The sequence below is a fragment of the Ovis aries genome, chromosome 13, assembly GCF_016772045.2.
Source record: "Ovis aries strain OAR_USU_Benz2616 breed Rambouillet chromosome 13, ARS-UI_Ramb_v3.0, whole genome shotgun sequence".
NCBI lineage: Eukaryota > Metazoa > Chordata > Mammalia > Artiodactyla > Bovidae > Ovis > Ovis aries.
Genome location: NC_056066.1, coordinates 57,638,995 through 57,658,433, shown reverse-complemented (window position 1 = coordinate 57,658,433; position 19,439 = coordinate 57,638,995). Strand labels below are relative to the sequence as shown.

At 44.7% G+C, this 19,439-nt stretch overlaps 1 protein-coding gene across 1 annotated transcript in view; it reads left to right on the top strand.

The window, feature by feature from the left end:
- Positions 1 to 4,097: 4,097 nt before the first annotated feature.
- The window catches only part of VAPB (VAMP associated protein B and C), a 52,687-nt gene continuing 37,345 nt past the window's right edge, over positions 4,098 to 19,439 (top strand). Inside the window, exon 1 of the mRNA XM_027977012.3 lies at positions 4,098 to 4,464. Coding sequence (XP_027832813.1) covers positions 4,407 to 4,464 — 58 coding nt within the window. The 5' untranslated portion in view covers positions 4,098 to 4,406. The remainder of the gene's footprint in view (positions 4,465 to 19,439) is intronic.

The following is a 19,439-nucleotide window of genomic DNA, read 5'->3' as shown; positions in this document are numbered from 1 at the left end:
AACTGAGCAACCAGGGAAGCCCAAATAGAACGTAGAGGCTTAAAAAAAAACTGAAATGAAAAACTCCTGGAATAGGTTTATCTGCAGGCTCAGGAACAATTATGGACTGAAAGATCTGAAGACATACCCACAATATGGGATACAGAGATGAGAGACAAAGCCCTGACAGAGAGGCAAGGAGACAGGGAGAATGGTGCGAGAAGGTCTAATGAATGGGTTTTATTTGCAACTCACTACAGAAGAGTTGACTCATTGGAAAAGACTCTGATGCTGGGAGGGATTGGGGGCAGGAGAGGAAGGGGACAACAGAGGATGAGATGGCTAGATGGCATCACTGACTCGATGGACGTGAGTCTAGTGAACTCCGGGAGTTGGTGGTCGACAGGGAGGCCTGGCGTGCTGCGATTCATGGGGTCACAAAGAGTCGGACACGACTGAGCGACTGAACTGAACTGACAGTTTTATGTATTGGTATGTTGTTAATAAACACAATGAAACAAAATTTTCATGAAAATATATAATGCAGTCTGATATTTTATGTTCATTTTCTCTCTCAGTGCTGGTAACAACCTACTGAATTGATTTTATAAGTCACCTTTGGGAAACAACCTACAGCTTGAAAAATCTAGATTGAATAAACTACTAGTCAGATATCTAGGAGAAAAGAGTGAGAGGATGGAGCTAAGGTAACATGTAAAAGAGATAACTATTCGGACTTCTCTGATGATCCAGTGGCTAAGACTCCATGGGAGCAGGGGACCTGGGTTTGATCCCTGGTCAGGGAACTAGATTCCACATGTGTGCTGTAACTAAGCCCCAATGCAGCCAAATAAATAAATTTTCTTTTTTAATAAAGAGAGGGTGTTATTTATTGGATATGGAGTTGCAATATGAAAGAGTTCTGGAGATGGATAGTGGTCATGGTTGCACAACAGTGTAAGTGTATTCAATATTATTGAACTGTACACTTAAAATGATTAAGATGGTAAATCATATGTGTATTTTACAATAATTTTTAAAAATTTTAAAATGCTGAGAATTTTCCAGAATGATGAAAAATTCCAGTCAACAAATTCAGAAACTCTTGAGTATTCAAACAGGATAAATGCTACAGACTGAGCATTTGTATCCTCCCCAAAATTCATACGCAAAATGCGATTCCTGAAAGACAGTGTTAGGACATGGGGTCTTTGAGGGTGATAAGGTCACGTGCGGGGAAACCTTACGAATAGTGTTAGTGCCCTTATAAAAATGACTCCAGAAAGCAAGAAAACAGCTGACTATGAACCAGAAAGTGGGCTCTCGCCTGGCACAGAATGTGCTGGTGCTTCAGTCTTGAAATTTCAGACCACCTAACCTCCCTCTTGAGAAATCTGTACGCAGGTCAGGAAGCAACAGCTAGAACTGGACATGGAGCAACAGACTGGTTCCAAATAGGAAAAGGAGTACGTCAAGGCTGTATATTGTCACCCTGCTTGTTTAACTTCTATGCAGAGTACATCATGAGAAACTCTGGACTGGAAGAAACGCAAGCTGGAATCAAGTTTGCAGGAGAAATATCAATAACCTCAGATATGCAGATGACACCACCCTTATGGCAGAAAGTGAAGAAGAGCTAAAAGCCTCTTGATGAAAGTGAAAGAGGAGAGTTAAAAGTTGGCTTAAAGCTCAACATTCAGAAAACAAAGATCATGGCATCTGGTCCCATCACTTCATGGGAAATAGATGGGAAACAGTAGAAACAGTGTCAGACTTTATTTTTGGGGGCTCCAAAATCACTGCAGATGGTGACTGCAGCCATGAAATTAAAAGACGTTTACTCCTTGGAAGAAAAGTTATGACCAACCTAGATAGTATATTCAAAAGCAGAGACATTACTTTGCCAACTAAGGTCTGTCTAACCAAGGCTATGGTTTTTCCTGTGGTCATGTATGGATGTGAGAGTTGGACTGTGAAGAAAGCTGAGCGCCGAAGAATTGATGCTTTTGAACTGTGGTGTTGGAGAAGACTCTTGCGAGTCCCTTGGACTGCAAGGAGATCCAACCAGTCCATTCTGAAGGAGATCAACCCTGGGATTTCTTTGGAAGGAATGATGCTAAAGCTGAAACTCCAGTCCTTTGGCCACCTCATGTGAAGAGTTGACTTATTGGAAAAGACTCTGATGCTGGGAGGAATTGGGGGCAGGAGGAGAAGGGGACGACCCGGGATGAGATGGCTGGATGGCATCACGGACTCGATGGACATGAGTCTGAGTGAACTCCGAGAGATGGTGATGGACACGGAGGCCTGGCGTGCTGCGATTCATGGGGTCACAAAGAGTCGGACACGACTGAGCGACTGAACTGAACTGAACTGAACTGTGAGAAACAAATGTTGTTATCTAAGCCATCCAGTCTATATGGTATTTTGCTAAAGCAGCTTGAATGAGCTAAGACAAATAAATTAGAAGATACATTGTGATAAAACTGCAGAACCCCAGGACAATGGGAAGAAACAGGACATTTCTTAAGGAATGATGAGGAGATTGTCATTTGAAACCTCAGCAGTAACAATGGGAGCTGGAAGTCAGTGGTAGCTTCCAACAGCTCTCAGAGAAAACCATTGTCCCTCTAGTAAATCAGCCAAAATATCTTGTAAAAACAGGAGAAAAATAAAATCAATTTTAGAAGAACAAAATCCAACAGCATTTGCTCCAACAAACTTCCTGAAACAGAATTTCAAGATTCAGGCATGAGGAAAGTGATCCTGATTGTAAATTCTGAGATGCAGGAAGAAAAGATGAGCAAAGAAATTGGTAACTGTGTGGTTGAGTCCAAATCAATATTGACTGTATAAAATAACTTAGTAATGGCTCACAGGGTGAAAAAGGAAAAGATTAAACTTAAAATATAGTATAATTAAGGCATATAATTTAGAGGATGGGCTATTAAAGTACACTTAAGTCCTTTTATTTTCAGGGAGCCAAGTAAAGAGTAATCATTGAAACAGCATAGAGTATATAAGAGGAGGAAAAGTGGAATGAGAAAAAAATTAGCTCTAAAAATGCAAAAAGGAAAGGAAAAAGAAAAAAACAAATGTGACCAACGGAAGGCACAAAATAAGATGGTAGAAATATATCCATATATAATCATAAATATAATAAGTATAAATGGACCAAATGCTGTAGTTAAAAGACAAAGATTATATTTTAAAAAAACCCTTTTTAAAAAATTACAAAAAATTTCAAATTGGAAAGTGCAAAGAACAGTACAAAGAATACCTCTATGTCTGTCATGTAGAGTCAATGTTAGCTATTTGCTATTTTCATTTATATATGAAAAGGAAAATATTTAACACATATTTCAGGTAGTACACACTACATAATGAAGTAAAGTTTAAATGTCAATAATGAGATAATGAGGTAGAGTGTTCACTTTAAAACCAAACAGATATAGGTTCTCAGTAATTTTTAAAAGTGTATTTGTTTGAGTGGGTGGTTATTTATTCAAAGGCTGTCTCATCTATGGCCCCTAGTAAGAAGCAGGAACCAGGTCATTTTTTCTGATCACTGTATTTCTAAATATTTGTTGCATTTAGCAGTACAGGATTCAGCACAGTGCTTGTTACATAGTAAACATTTAAAGTAGAGTAGCTTTTATTTATTATAATCGATGCTGTTGTTATGTGAAGCGTTCAGCAGAGTGGCACAAAATAAGCAAGCAATAATTGGTAGCTTACTAAATTTATATTTATTGCTTACCACAAGTCACCGTGTCTAACACACATCATTCACTCACAAACATCATGTTTATAATAAGAATAAATCGTACTTCATTATTATTCAAAATCTCTAAGTGCCTGGCACATTAGCAAGGAGAAGTGGAAGTTCATTTTTATTAATTATTGACTAAAGCACTTAACACAAAATCTGCCTCCCATGCGCCCTGCCTAAATAAATAATCTTCAGGATGATGGTCCTCAATTCTGGGTGTCCCGGACCCGCCCCTCCCCCGGACTTGCGCGACGCCCCGCCCCCTGCCTCCCGGCAGCCCCGCCCCCACGGCCACCGCCGCGCCTGCGCACTGCTCGGCAGGGGCTCGCGCGCTCTGCTCCCCGCCGTTCCCGAGCGCGCGCCGGGTTAAGGCGGCCGGCCTGCTGCGTGTGTGCGTGCGTGCGTCGGCGCGTCCGTGCGTGCGTGCGTGTCGTACGCTCGCTGGGCACCGCGGCCTCACCCTCGCCCTCCGCCCCTGCGCCTGCACCGCGTAGGCCGTCCCCCCCCCCCCCCGCGCGCAACCCATAGGCGACCCCCGCCCGCGCCCCGGCAGGCCCCCCCTTTCCAAATTTAAAGGGGGCGCAGCATTCACGCGTCCCGCCCCAGGTGACCTCTCAGGGGTCTCCCCGCCCGAGCTGCCCCGCCGCCGAGGAACATGGCGAAGGTGGAGCAGGTCCTGAGCCTCGAGCCGCAGCACGAGCTCAAATTCCGAGGTAAGCCCGGAGGCCCGCCATCTTCGGCCGCGGGCCGGGCCCGCCGCCCCGCGCTCCCTCCCGCGCTCCGGAGGGCCCGGCGGCGCGGTGGTGACGTCGGCCCCCCGGCCGCAGCCCCCGCCCCGCCCCCGTCCGACGGCGAGTCCGCCTGCGCCCCCTCCCCGGCCCCGAGGGTCGGGTGCGGGAGTCCAGGGCCTGCTCCTCCACAGCCTCCCGCGCCTCGCCCTCCAGACACTCGCACAGTTGCCGCTGTGACCCTTCTCTCCGGTCTGCGGCCTCCGCCCAGAGTGTGGGCCCCGGCGACCGCCTGTCCCCGGAAGGCTCAGGTCCTAGGTCAGAGGTCGCCTCCCCGGGAGGCCCGCGCCGACCCGCCACCCCGCCACCCCGCCACCCCGCCCAGGACACCAGCGGCCGCCCCTGTAGCATCACTCCTGGCAGCTTGGCAACTTAGTCCTGCGTACGAGGACCACTTTACACACTTGAGTACTGTGTCTCCTCCACATTGGGAGGGAAGCTCCATGAGGACAGGACCTGGTCACGTCTCCGCTTTATCCCCCGCACACCTTAGGTCCTTGATAAGCACCTGTTGAGTAAGTGAATGATAGAAACCTCCTCAGAAGTTTCAACGGGACTGGACTCAACTTTCCTTCTTCTGCCTTTCTTGTGCCTGTGGCTCATAGCTGTGCAGCCGAGGGAAGGGGGTGGGGGAAGGGCTGTCAGATCTTCCCCCTCCCCACCCAGAAGAGCCTGGAACTGGAGTCCGAGGAAGCCCAGGGGGCCACCTATATGTTTGTGGCGAGCCCAAGCCCCTTGTAATGTGTGCCTTCATCTTTAGTTATTATTCCCTACTTTCTTCACCAAAACACAGTGCTAGGGGACAAGAAGGTCTTCATCTGATTTGACCATTCCTTCTTTCCAAATGTACTGAGTGACTGTGTGGCAGACATTTGATTGGCACTTGAGAGGGGTGAGTGGACAAGACAGACAAGACCCTTGCTTTCTTAAAGATTAGCTTCTAGTGAAGGTTGGCAAGCCTGTACTCCAGAGTATTTCAGGAGGGACTAACACAGGCTGGCATGATGCAAGCATGGTTTCCATTGGCCCAGAGTAGCTCCTCAGTAGATGTTTGGGGGCATTGCTATGCCTGCTGGCTACACACACCCCACTTTAAGGCAGGAGGTAGTGTGGGTAATTTACCCAGAGTCACCCAGTTGGCAAATGGCACATTGGGACCCAGATTCCAGAGCTCACGCTCTTTTAACAGTTATGCTTTCTTGATCCCTGGGCATTCTTCCACTGTGGTGGCTGTCATTTTGCCTCCCAGGTTAACAATCTCAGGTTGTCACATTTGGAAGTGATTCCAAATGTATAAACAGTGGAAGGTTTTCCAGTTCAAACAAACACAGACCACAAAACCGTGACGTGGATTATAATTCCATGGCAGTACTTTAAGGTCAGGCCTTCTAGAGGAGCCAGGCTGAGAGAGGAATCTGGTAACTCAAGTGAATGTGGAAGGTGATGGTTTCCACTTGAGTTGTCTGAAATTCTCTACCTTGGAAGCCTGGCTTAACTCCTCCCGGAAGTTGGCAGGTCCATTCTGTGAGTCCACAGGCATTTACCCATTGCCTGCTCCCTGTGACAGGTAACAGGAAAAGATGAATCACATCACATAGATGCCCCCATTCTCCCTCAACCCCCCACACCAGAGCTTAGGTCTTGGCAAGATAGCTAACAACAGAATCAGCCAGAACAGTGCTGTGATACAAGGCAATCCAGATTGCTCCAAGATCAACACCCAAAGAAGGTATCATTTGACCTGAGTTCAAAGGTCAGATGGAAGTGGGTGAAAGGGAGAAAGGAGTGGGGAGTGTGTCAGTTGGAGGAAGTTGCAGGTACAGAGGCACAAAGGCTGAGACTATTGGGCTCCTTTGGGATGCCATTAGTATATCTGAATGACTAGGGCACAGAGCCTTTGTTGGGGTCACGAGGCAACAGTCTGTGAGGCTGGCTGGTTGACAGGAGTCATATCTTCCAAGGCCTTTGTGAACAGATACAGCCTGTGTCCAAGTGCAGATTGTGTTGTGTCTCCTCAGCTAGTTCTCCCTGATTGACCCCACCTCTCCCTGCAGCCTTAACCCCACTCTTGTACATACACTCTCCTCAGTTCTTGTTCCAGTTCTTTTGCTTAATGATGTTTGAGCTTAGGCTGACCACTTTGCTCTCCAAAACCTAGGATTACTCTTTTCTCCATGGGAGTGGCGCTCATATCTACCTTGCTTCCTATAGAAAGTTTGGTTGAGATTATGGCTGTTCAGCTGCTTCGTAAATCTGCAGTATTGTACAGAGATTGGTTGTGTTTTACACAACTGGTTTCATCGTTTCAATTTCTTTACCTGAACGGTGTGGCTGAAGAGTGATCTCTCAGCCTAGGGTTGGCCAGAGTAATGATGGCCAAAGTCGCTGGATATGTTGCCTGGGGAAGTGATCCAGGAAAGTCCTGGTATCAGATTGTTGAGGGCTATTGCTTGTGGCTTCAGAAGAGGCATATGCAGTCTTCAGTAAAGCACTTTCATTATTTGTTTGTGGGTTTGTTTTAAACTGAGCACTAAAATCATGAAATGAGGTTCAATACCCTGTTTTGCTGTATAGAGAGCATTCATTTCAGGATGAGAACTGGCTCATTTAACTAGTATCTTCCAGATTACTTGGAATGATGATTTTGACTTCGGACAGTTCACTTAGATGAATTAAACTTCTAAGCTAACTTTACATAAGAAGATATAATTTAAATGTCTGTCATCTAGAGGAGAAGAACTAGTCATCTTTTAAGCGTAGCCTAGGATGGTATAGCAGAGAAGGCGATGGCACCCCACTCCAGTACTCTTGCCTGGAAAATCCCATGGATGGAGGAGCCTGGTAGGCTGCAGTCCATGGGGTCGCTAGGAGTCAGATACAACTGGGAGACTTCATTTTCACTTGTCACTTTCATGGATTGGAGAAGGAAATGGCAACCCACTCCAGTGTTCTTGCCTGGAGAATCCCAGGGACCAGGGAGCCTGGTGGGCTGCCATCTATGGGGTCCCACAGAGTCGGACACGACTGAAGCGACTTAGCAGCAGCGGCGAGATGGTATAGAGTTGTATATTTTTCATCTTGGAAATTTTGTGTGATTATGTTGAAGTTAAGAATGTTACAGAAGAAAAGAGGACACAGCCTTACAGGACCTTGTTCAGTCTTAAAGAAAGTGCTGATCTGCATCGTGGTTAAGTGTCAGAAGGAGAAGGCCTCCTGGCCTCCCAAAAGAAGCACGGTGCCATGATACTTGCCATGGTGGAACAGTAGGATCTCTTTGGATTGGAGTCACCCTTCTGAAAAGAGTTAAAGGCTTTTAAAACCTGTGAAAAGTGTGCTTTGCATTGTTATTCTTTTCTGTTGTTCTTCCTTCAAGGCCAAATCCTAATTTACTTTCTCTCTGAGGTTCCAGTTGTTGCCCAGCTCAATGAGAGTTTTCTGAAAGAGTCAACTTTAAGGGCATTTCATATCTCTTTTCTTTCTCCTCTCCCTCCCCTTCCATTGATTCATCCATAGTTAAGTAGTATGTTGTGTATTTTCTTGGTCATTGCCCAGGACTCTTCCTCTTTCTTCATACTCTAGCGTCCTCCTCCATCTCATGATACTGTCACGTGAGAATGGTCTGTTGACTGTCCTCAGGAGCTGGTTAGTTAAGGTTTAAATCCACTGTGGACCCATTTACCTTTGCTTGATTCTGCGACTGAACCAGTGACCTTCAGGAAACCTCAGGTAGTCCTGTTGGTCAGTATGGATAACAGGTGGGGTAGCACCACTGGATTGTTGTGGTTGATTACCACTTTGCGGAGGAAAGAGGAGCTTGGGTCAGTGGGTTAGGGACCTCTCTTTGTCTGAGGAAAGTGCTTAGAATCTTTAGTTCACCCTCTTTAGTTAACTTGTAGCTGAAGATTGTTTAGGAAGCTAAAAAATAGAAAACGGTGTAGATATAGTCTGTTCTATGCAGTAATTATCTTTCAGATGCTAATTACAGCATTAATTCTTTAGTTTTAGCATAGCCCTGCTTTCCTTAACATTTCATGATCACATAGAGCAGACTGTGTTTTACAGCACAACAAAATGTCAGCAGTGTGCTTAAGATTCTTTATGGTTGTGGTTTAAATCCATCCTGAATAGATTATGTTCATTTATTTAATTATTAACCAGCTTGCTCATCAGAAGCAAGTGGCATTAAACTTACCAACCTTTAGTCAAACTTAAGTCTTCATAGATTGTGTTATTAACTCCTAAATTTTTGTTCCTGGGAGAAAAATGTGAACTAGACATTAACTTATTTTTACTCACTTATTCTTTTCTTTACAGTTAACTCCTTGAGGGAAAAATGGATAGTTCTTGGCTGTGTGCTTATATTTGGAAAATGGTGATAGTTCCTTGTTGTGTGTGCTTGTAATGTGAACACGATTATCTTGATAATTACCTGGTAGGTCTGCATGCAAGTGTAGATTTGTTGAAATAATTAGTCTGAATTGATGCTTATTAAAGAAATGAACTCTTAAACATTATTAACACTTTTATTTATTAAAATTATATAGCATCTTTCCTTCCAGTGCTGAAGGCAAAATATGAGAACTTTGACCCAGCAATATTACCACTAAGTAGCTGAAAATTAGGGGAGGAATCAGGGGAATAAACTATATTGGTTATGCTCACACATGGCCCTTAGGCTTGATTTTTAGAACCTGAAACTTGAGTTTTTACATAAGGCATTATTTCCGAGATTGCTTCGTAGATCTCCCATTTGTATTTGAAGAATTTGCCGTCTAAAGGATGACCATGATTTGAAACAAATGAGCACAGCTTTCAGCACAAGAAAGAGGAACAAAAAGAGTGCTGACTTCCACTAGTCAAGACAAGGTTGCCATCGAATGTCTTTAGTAAAATAAAAGTCTTCTGCAGTTATTTTGCACTGGGATTGTGTTAGAAACAAAGTTGCGTTATGGTTTGCGGGCTTGTGCCCTCATTTTCTGTCGTTTTAGGCCCCTCTCAGGCTGTCATCGGCATAGCAAATCCAGGATTGCTTTGGCCCTTGCCTGCTGGATCGGCTCATTCTTTGAAGTTTTTACCTGACAGACTTAGGCTGTTGGCTTTCCAAAATCATGAGTTGTTTAAAGAGCTTCATTATGCAAGCGAAATTACTGAACTCAACAGTCAATTTAAGATTATTTTTTAAAATGCCAGTGTGTCAAAATAGTATCTCTAGAATATCTGTTTTTTCAAAATGTTAAACTGTTGTTTTAACAAAAGCTGTTGATGTCTAGAAACAATGCCTTAATGTGCTTTTGGATCCCCCCTCTCCCCGCCTCTGGCCCCCTGCCCCTGGCATGGGGGAAAAAATATCCTTGAGAAAATAGTGCTTTCTTTTAATAATATTTTAGCATTGATGGCACAAAACTCTAAAGGTATAGAAATACTTTCCTAGAGGTTTCCTTTATCCTTTCAGAAGGGTTATTATTACTTTCTGACGAGTAGGTTAGCAGTTCTTTTCATCTGTCAAGTAGTGTCTTAATCAGGCTTCTTCTGGTTGTGTGTGTGTTTGTGCCTGTGCGTTTGTGTGCAGGCCCATGTGGGCACACCTTCACTCAGATAGCTGATGTGCTTGAATTAGTATACAGTTGGCATTTCAATGAGGTCCTTCAGCCCTAACCTGTCTGGGAGGGGGTTGGGGAAATATGTTTTGGAGGAGAGTGAGGTTGAGGCTGTTGTGTGTTTTGGATTGTGCTTTTTGTGTGTTAGTCGCTCAGTCGTTTCTGACTCTTTGTCCGACCCCATGGACTGTTGCCCACCAGGCTCCTCCTGTCCATGGAGTTCTCCAGACAAGAATACTGCAATGGGTAGCAGTTCCTTTCTCCAAGGGAACTTTCCCACTCAGGGTTTGAACCCAGGTCTCCTGCATTGCAGGCAGATTCTTTGCCATCTGAACCACTTTAAGACAGTATAATGGCCCCCTGGGGCCATTTATCTAGGTTTGAATTGCTTATAACCTTTAGGAACCAAGTTCCTTGGGCTGTCTTTAAAGGATGCTCAGAGAGTGGAGAGGAGCAGAAAACTGGCTGAGCTCGGAACAGAGGGCATATTTGTAAGGGGCTAAGTGCTAGACTGACACCACCACTCCCCCGCAGTTACTTGGGTCTGGAATTTAAAGCAGTGGCCGTAGTGATGCTCCCACCCGTTATGCAATATGAAAGGAAAGGGAAGGGAAGAATGAAAGTTTCTAGAAGAGAAACGCTTGATTTCCAGAAGGTGGTCCACAAAGCCTGGGGACAATGGTAAAGGCTTTAGGTTCTTCATCTTGTTGTTTAATCTGTAGCACAGTTCTGTGATACGAGTTACTCGGTGATCAGGAGGCGTGCCCCTGGATGGGGCCACTGGGTAAAAAGTGGTGCAGGGATTTAGCCCAGGTGTGTAGTGGCAAAGCCCATTTCTTTCACATCATCTCTGGAAGGAACTCATGAACAAGGTTTCGTTTTGCGGGGAAGGAAGGCAGAGAATTTTTAACCATTATGGATGTCTTAGTAGCTGTCAGGATAATTTCTTAAGAATATTAGTTAATTAAGAGTTACTATTTGTGGAATTTTTAGAAGGAATTTCTTACTTCTTTTAAAAAGTCTTACAGATGACTCCAAAGCATTCTTTGATTTACCTTGTGAATTTTATTTTTTTCTTTTTTGTAACAGAAACTGTTGGTGTTTAATGATTTTGTATGTTTAGAACACACTAACTTTCACGTAATCTGCAAATCTGTTCTGGAGTCTTTGGAAGATAGGATGAAACTTGTGTGAGGTAGAGATATCACAGGTTTTTGAAGATCTGTAAAGTGGGAATTTAGAGTTCAAAAGGGTGTTTATTAGGAATAGGAATGTCACTGGAGGGGGATGTGGCAACCCACTCTGGTATTCTTGCTTGGGAAATCCCATGGACAAAGAAGCTTGGCAGGCTGCAGTCCACGGAGTTGCGAAAGAGTCGGACACGACTTAGTGACTAACAACATGAAAGATTTATGTTTTACTATACTATAATACTATATATGATATTATGCACATAATAAAAAGAGATAAGAATGTCTGAAATATGACCTTCATTGGTGCTACCGTAAAGCTTACAGGTGGGGCTAAGATGACTAGCGATTTCTCAAACGCTGCAAGAGACTGACTCACAGTGAATATTAGAAGGTGCCCTTCCATTCTGTAGGGGGTATACTTTGGGAAGTCTTCCTTCCTTCAATGATGACAGCCACTCATAGGAATCATGAGATGTGCAGGGGTGTGGTGATTGTGTGCATAGTAGACGATTGTCTACTTGGGAATGTTTGGAGTTTCTTCTTTTTCCACAGCCCAGGCTTTGAGGTGTTCTTCACGGACAGAGGGCCCCCTCTTGTCTGATGGAGTATAACGTGGTTGGGATTCAGGGTTGGTCTGGTTGCCACATCCCAAAAGCTTCCTGTGGGCCAGGCCCTGGGGTGAGGGCTGGAGAGGCGTCCTGGCCCTAAAGTGTCCAGCCTCTTATAAGTAAGTGCTCATTTATTCTTAAAACAGGACTAGGAAGTAGATAGTTACGATTCTCAGGTTTGTAACCTGAATTAGATGTGGATTTGAAGCAAGATCTTTCTGACTGCAGAGCCCCTGTTCTTTATCATTACATTGACTATGTTGCTCCTTTTAAAAAGTTAGTGGGCCTGTGACCCAGGAGGAAGGCCCAGGACTTTATCTTATTTATTATGTTGTTAGGAAGATGAAAGGAGGACTAGAAATGGGACACAGGGAATTGAGAAAGAGCACTGAAAGACAAATGAAGTATAAAAACGAAGGAAAAGTGCTTAATTGTCATTGTAATCTAGTAATGGCTTCCCTGTCACTGCTTCCGTTAAGTGCAGTGTTGTTCTGGAGTGTTAGAGTGACTGATTAAAAAAAATAATTGTACCAATTCTGTTTCCCCTAAGAACTTTTCATCCTAACTCAGTGACTTCTGATTGTGTCATTTTTGTATTAATGCTGAAAATTATGTGCTGCTATTATCACTATACTTTCCCTTCTACCATCATTCCTCACGTGTCCTGTTGCCTCAGTGCTTGTCATCACAAACAATGCAGGCTGATTGGGTACTGTTTTACCGTTTAATTACATCACTCAACATTTATAGTATAATGGGGGAAAGGGATAGAAAGGAAGGGTACCTGGGTCAGTTTTCTGTGCTTCTGCATAGTCTGAGCACTCTCCAGCCTTTAGAGTCCTAAATGTTCCAAGCCCCATCACCAGCACTTCAGATCTAGGAAAACAGCCAGGATTATCATGCTCTGCGTTTCAGAGATGAGAGGAACTGGACTGGCACTTGGCGGAATGCAGAACTTGCACCTCCGGCTTTCAGCCCCTGAAGCTTGTGTGCTTTGTATTACAAAGGGCGGCTTGTGTTCCTGCCCTCCCTGTCACTCCCTGCCCAGCTTTGATCCCTTTTCCTGTTGGATGAGGAAGCTTGACCCCAAGACCGCTTGGAGTTCCTTCCAGCTCTAGTCTTGAGAACATGCTATTGAAATTTGTTTTAGTTGAAGAAGAAAGATGGAAAGCCCCCTGAGGGCAGAAACTGGGGTTTGTATTTCTCTTAGTACAGACCAGTGCTTTGCACTAGTGGGCTGTCAGATCTTTAATTAATGAGCCCTCTTGTTCCTGTTGAAAAGCTCACTGTATTCTAGTAACTTTTCCTGAGCATTCTTGGGTACTCTTATCCAGCTCCAGTGTTTTCTGCATCACCTCAAACTGTACAAACCGGGCACCATGTGCGTGTTTATGGCCCCTGCTCCTTGTGCTTCATTTATGGTGGCTTCCGTGCTGTAGACTGCAGGCCCCATAGGTTTTGTTTCTGTAGTTTTCCCCGGTGGTAACTATGGGGTATGTTCTTGTCTTCTGCTATTTAATAGCAACCCCAAAGAAGGGATACAGTCCTGGACTAGGTCATCTTTTCAGTGTTTTGCTTGACCATTTGAAATAGACACATACGTAAAGAATAAAAAGAAGGATTTGCTGAAAAACCAAAGGTTTGTCCTTGTGGAGGCTTATTTGAATTCTCATTCTCTTGGTTGAATTGATTTGTTGGCATATTAATGTATCTTGATGGACTGCTCTGAAAATCCAAATTCATACTTTTTGACCTTTTAAAAGTCAGACACTGCTTTACTAATTGAACAAAGCAAAGTCCTGAATCACTCCTTGGAGAATCCAGTCATTCAGAACTTCTCATGTAGTTTGGGTGCAGGGAGGAGACAGTTTACTGTGCCTGCCTGGTTAACCTCCCATCTTGCCCAGAGAATGACAGAAATGAAAAAGATGGGAGAGGTCATCTGGAGCAGTCCAGAGAAAACTCAGTCAGTTTACCTGGGTCTCTTTATTTTATTCCTTAAAAAAAAAAATTTTTTTTTAATGAGTTATGCTTTCAGTGCCCTTCATAATAAGATTTTTTTATTTTTTTTTTCTTTTACATGCCTAACTCTAGGCATACATGCCCAACTTTGGCAGTTAGTCCTCTTCAGTAAACATCTGAATATTTCCCTGTCCACTTTCAGACAGGAGTTAACTGCGTTCTCAGGTTCGCGGGGGGGCTTGCTCTCCTCATTCCTTCCTTCCAGATGGAGTGTATATGCCAGCAAGCTTCACTCCTGAGCCATGACTTGGGAACTTCACTGCCTTGTTACTTCATCCGTTATTTTATATTATTTACCTCACATGTACAGTACTCTCTGGAGCATTTGGCATCTGTGACGGCGTGGGACCCAATGCTCTCCCCTTCACCTCCTCCCGCACCAGCACCACCTTTTGGCTGTCTCCCCCTCCTTTGGCCGTTTAGGCCTGCTCCTTAAGGAGCCCTGAGGATGGTGCTGAGGGGCACAGGTTTCCCTTCCCGGCTCTTGTTCCTCTTCTCTCCTTCTCTCAGCCCCCGCCCAGTCTCCCTGTCTCCTCTGCCAGTTCCCTTGGGTTCTTCTAGCATTTAGAATGATCCTAGGACTGACCCAAGCTCAGATGTGGGCTGCAGGCACTTTACTTGCCGCACGCCCCAAAATGTCTTCTTCCCCACTCCCTTTCCCTTTTTCCTTTGGACCGCGTTTTCTGACACACACCTTCTGGAATGGTGCCCACATGCACACAGTTAAGCAGCTCACACTCTGAAAGCCCGGTGTTCAGGTCTGCCCTTTCTTTCTTGTCCCCTCCGTGACTGCCTCCTTTTCCCGTGGATGACTGTAATTGTTTCTTACCTGGTCTTCCTGTCCCAGTCCTTATGCTTGTCTCTGTACTGATGGCACTTTGAGATGGGCCAATCTCAGCTTCTCTCTTGTTTTCTTAAAAATCTTAAATTTTTGTATGCCCATTGCCAAAAGAATAAAATTTGCATTCTCTAATGACACCTGGGAAGTCGTTTGTGCCCTTGATCTCCCCGGCGTCAACTGCCTCGTGCTTGCATTTTGGCCTTTGGTTCCCCCAGTCCCAGAGCTGCGTTCACCTCTCCTCCTGTCCCACTGCTCCCTCCTCCGTGTCTTTGTGGTCGTTTTCCTGACACTGTCCACACGCACCATGCCTGTGCCCCTGCACTTGGCACAGTCAGCTGTGTTTGGTTACTTGCTTTCCTTCCCCACTAACCAGCAATGCCTTTGCCCTTTTGGATGGTTTTCTTTACCCCTGATCCCAGTGCTCAGCACGATGCACGGTGCTTGGCACGTTCCAGGGAGTCGGTGTCCAGGTCTGAGAGTGTCGAGAAAGGTAAAGAGGGAAAACAAAAGACAGCTTTCTGTGGAAAGGAATGGTGGAACCCATCAACAAGGCCTGCTGTGTGCAGCTGGCATTCAGTATTAAGATATTCTACCTAGGGTTGGTCACTTCTTTCTCTTCTACAAATGTATGTTTCCACCATCCTCCCCTCCTGTTTCAGAGACTCAGCACCACCTCTCATGTAGTGTGCTTTGCTCCATTCCTTTTCCATCCCTGTGGTGTCTTGCTCCATTAGTCAGCCTCCTCCTGGTGCCTCAGATTTCTGTTCTACTTGATGCTTTCCCAGGGCCTACAAACATGCTTAAGTTTCCCCTTCCTGAAAAGAAACGACCTTCCTCCAGATCTTCCCCCGCTTAAGCAGATGCCCAGTCTTACGTCACAGCTAATTTTTGGAAGCAGTGAATCTCAGTGAGTGGTTTACATCTAGTTTCCCTTCAGTTCTCGTACCTTACATTCCACTGAAGCCCTTTGCAATTCACCCATTTTCTCTTTGCGACTTTCCCCTTTGACTTTTCTGGTGAACTCCCTAGCCCTTGATCATGGTTACTGGATGCTGACATTTCCCAAGCTTCTGTTCTCCATCTTCTCCATTTAAGCATTCTTTGTGTGTTATCGCATTCACAGTCCTTTCAACTCTCACTGCTACACAGAAAACTTCCAAATCTATATCTGCAAGCATATCTTGGTCTCGAGGCTTTCTGCCTGCTGGACATTCCTGCCTGTTGGTTGTCATGAAAGTACATCAGGACTCGCTGTATTCCACGCTGCGTTCCTGACTTACACTCTCAAATGTGCCTTCCCTGTCTTGGGAGTGGCCCCTGAACCCACGTAGGTAAGCCAGGAACCCTAAACCAGTCTTTCACTGCCCCCTCTTCCCATCCCACTCCCATCTCATCAGTCACTGTCGTCAGCAGTGTCTCCTGTACCCCTTTGCTTCCGCTTCTCCTCACTGCCGTATCCTGAATGTAGGATTATTGCCCCATGTGCCCCTCTGGCTCTAATATACTCTCTCCTTCCCCGCCCCTTCAGGCCACCCTGCGTACACTTGTCAGAGTTATTTTTCTAAACTTGAAAACGTTTGTTGGGTCCCTCAACCCTACAGGTTAGTGTTGAGAATTCTTAGGCCAGCATCACAGGCTTTCAAACTGGGCCATGCTTTTTTTATTTTTAAAACAGTCTTAGCTTTTATTCTCCATTTTAAACACCTGAAATGTTCAAACACTCAGACACACACAGACTTGTGTGAGTGCGTCTCCTCTTACTTACATCTGGGTTCCCCCAGAGGCTGGCAGAGGCAGTGGATACTGTTTAGAGCCCATGAAGAGAAGAGGGAAGCCCATTTTCCTTCATCACACCTGCATTCCTAGAGACACTTTTGATTTTCTTCCTTTCATTTTCTCCTGTAGAGCCCATTGCCAGACTTGTATAGGTATGAAGTTTTACAGCTTATTTTGAAACTATAAGGTGTTAAAAGCACAGCAGATGGGATTGCCCCTCGCCCCATTTCTCCTTTCACTCCTTTCGCTCAGACCCCTTCTGCTGTAGCCATGTGGCCTCCTTTCTCAAGGCCCCCATGTGCTTTGATCACACCACACCGTACTCACACCAACACTTTTCCTTCAACTCAGAAAGTGTGTTCCTTCATCTTTCCAAACTCTGGGATTTCCCCTTGGTGTTCAGCTCCCCGCCCTCCACACCCTCCTGTGTTTACACAACACTTTATGTGTTAACTTCCACATGGTCTTCTGTGCAGTGAGAGGTCAAGTACAACACAGCAGTTGAGAGTGTGCATTCTGGGGCCAGACTGCCTGGAAGTGACTGCTGGATCTGCCACCTGAAAATCTAGGATAAAATGTTTAATGTCTCCATGCCTCGAATTCTTCACTTCTGGGTATGTTAGAAGGATTAAGTGAGTTGGTGCATATGAAGTGCTTAGAATAGACCTGTTAAGTGTTAACTGACGTCACTATTGTTTGATTTTTTTCTTTTTTCAAGATATATCATTCCGGAGCCTCAGTCCCAGAGATTCCTGTTCGTTAGTTCTGGTTGGGTCCTGGGACGGCTGTCCAAGTGTATTGGCTCGGCCTCTTCAGGGTTCTGGGCAGGAGAGCAGTGTTGCCGCTGAGCTTGAGGGCCTAGCACAGTACCTGGCTTGTGCAGTCCTCAGCTACTTTATTGAATGCCTGCACTGTGCTGAGTATTGTTCTGGATGCTTGAGAGACTGAGATGAAAGAACTGACAAGACCTTTGCCTTATGGAGCTCATCTTCTCTTAGTGGAGATGGGCACTAAATAAGAAAATGGGAAATATGTAGAATATACTTTGAGATAATGGTAGGTGCTAAATGAAGTTGAGAGGATGGTGGATGAAGTTTAAAGGGGTTTGGAAGTGGGTTCTGTTATAAAGAGGGCAATTGGAGAAGGCCAAGTTTCTGAGAAGGCGATACAGTATTGGAACCAAGACCTGTGTAAAATGAGTCTGCAAGCTGTGCACACATTTGGGGGGAAGAACGTTCAAGAGAGAAGAAAGGACAAGTGCAAGGCCCTAGGGTGGCGATAAGCTTGATATGTTCAAGGAGCAGCAGAGACACTATGCCTGCAGAGGAGCTCAGAGGGGAAGGAGACACCTTCCCGGTAGACAGGCTGGCCATGGGAGGGACTTTGGATTTTGTTCTGAGCTGGAAAACCATGGAGGATTCTGAGCAGGAGTCTTTTTAAAAGACCATGGCTGGTGTGGGGAAAATAGGCTATTTAGATGTGTGGCTGGTGGTGTGTGGAAGCCATGAGGCTGCTACACTTATCCATTATCCATCCGCCCATCCACCCTCCACACATTTACCTGATAATCTGTCCACGCATGCATCATCCATAAGGTATCCCTAACCCAGACTGTGGCTTGGACCAGCATGGTGGCAGTGAAGAGAATGGGATGAGAAGTGCTCAGATTCCAAATCTCTTTTGAAGGTAGAGCTGGCTGAAGGATTAAATGTGGAATGGGAGGGGAAGTAAGGTAACTGCTTTTGGCCCAGGCTTTTTGGTGAATGGTGGTTTCTTTTTCCTGAGATGGGAAGCAGTGTGTTTGGGTGAAGGGAATGGGGCTCTGCTGTTTGGCCATGATAAACTTAAGATGCTTATTACAGCCACAAGTGGACACCAGAGGAGAGGGTCAGGATATAAATTTGGTCATCATCAGCTTATTGTTAGACCACAGTATAGGAAGGAATAATTTTTCCAACTGAGAGATTAGGTAAGCCTTTTCAAAAGAGAACGCATTTGAGCAAAACTTTGAAGAATGAATATGATTTCCAAAGGCAGAGGAGGAAAATAGAAGATATTTTTCATTTAAGTCTCACAGCCTTTTTCCCTGGCCTCTTGTTGAATTTGTTTAAGAAGCTGCTGACCTGGTTGATAATCTCTTTTCACTGGTATAGCCACTTAGATTCTCTGTTGAAAAGGAAACCAAAGCAGATTACATACTAACTGATAAACCGAATTCTGCTGTTTCTCATTGTTCACAAATTGAAAATTCACGTTGGACCATAGAGGTGCAGAATGCTAAGTGTGTGTTTGCTTCTCTCCTCTGTGTGTCTGCTGTGAATTGGGATGTGTTGATTTTGGTGTGGCGGCTGTTTGTATGCTATCTCTCATCTCCATTAAAGGTTGAGCATTTTGGGGAAATTTGTACTTCTGCTGATACTGACTCTTCAGCACTTGACTTGAGCTGTTAATTTATAACTCAGTCAAGTTAACAGCCACAACCATGACCGGGAGAAATTGGGACCCCTTGCTCTCTAATCACGCATGTCTCTCTCATTTGGGCATAATTCTGTCTTGATTTCTTCCTGCTTTGTGTGAAAAAAATGTCATGTTTTGCCCCTCATATTTAAGTAGAGTTTTAATTCGGTAAGGTATTGCTTACCTTTTTGTTTATTTTCCTGATCTCTCTAAATCACAAATTTTGATCTTCTAAATAGAGAAAAATTACTAGATGTTTTGTTAGTGGGACAAAAGATTCTGCATTGAAAAAAAATTGAGTCTAAGATCTTTTTAGAACTGATGTAAAATTCACACTAGACAGGTGTGCCATCCCCTTAAAATAATCTTCACTGGTGTACCATAATCTGTCTTAGTGCTGTGTATT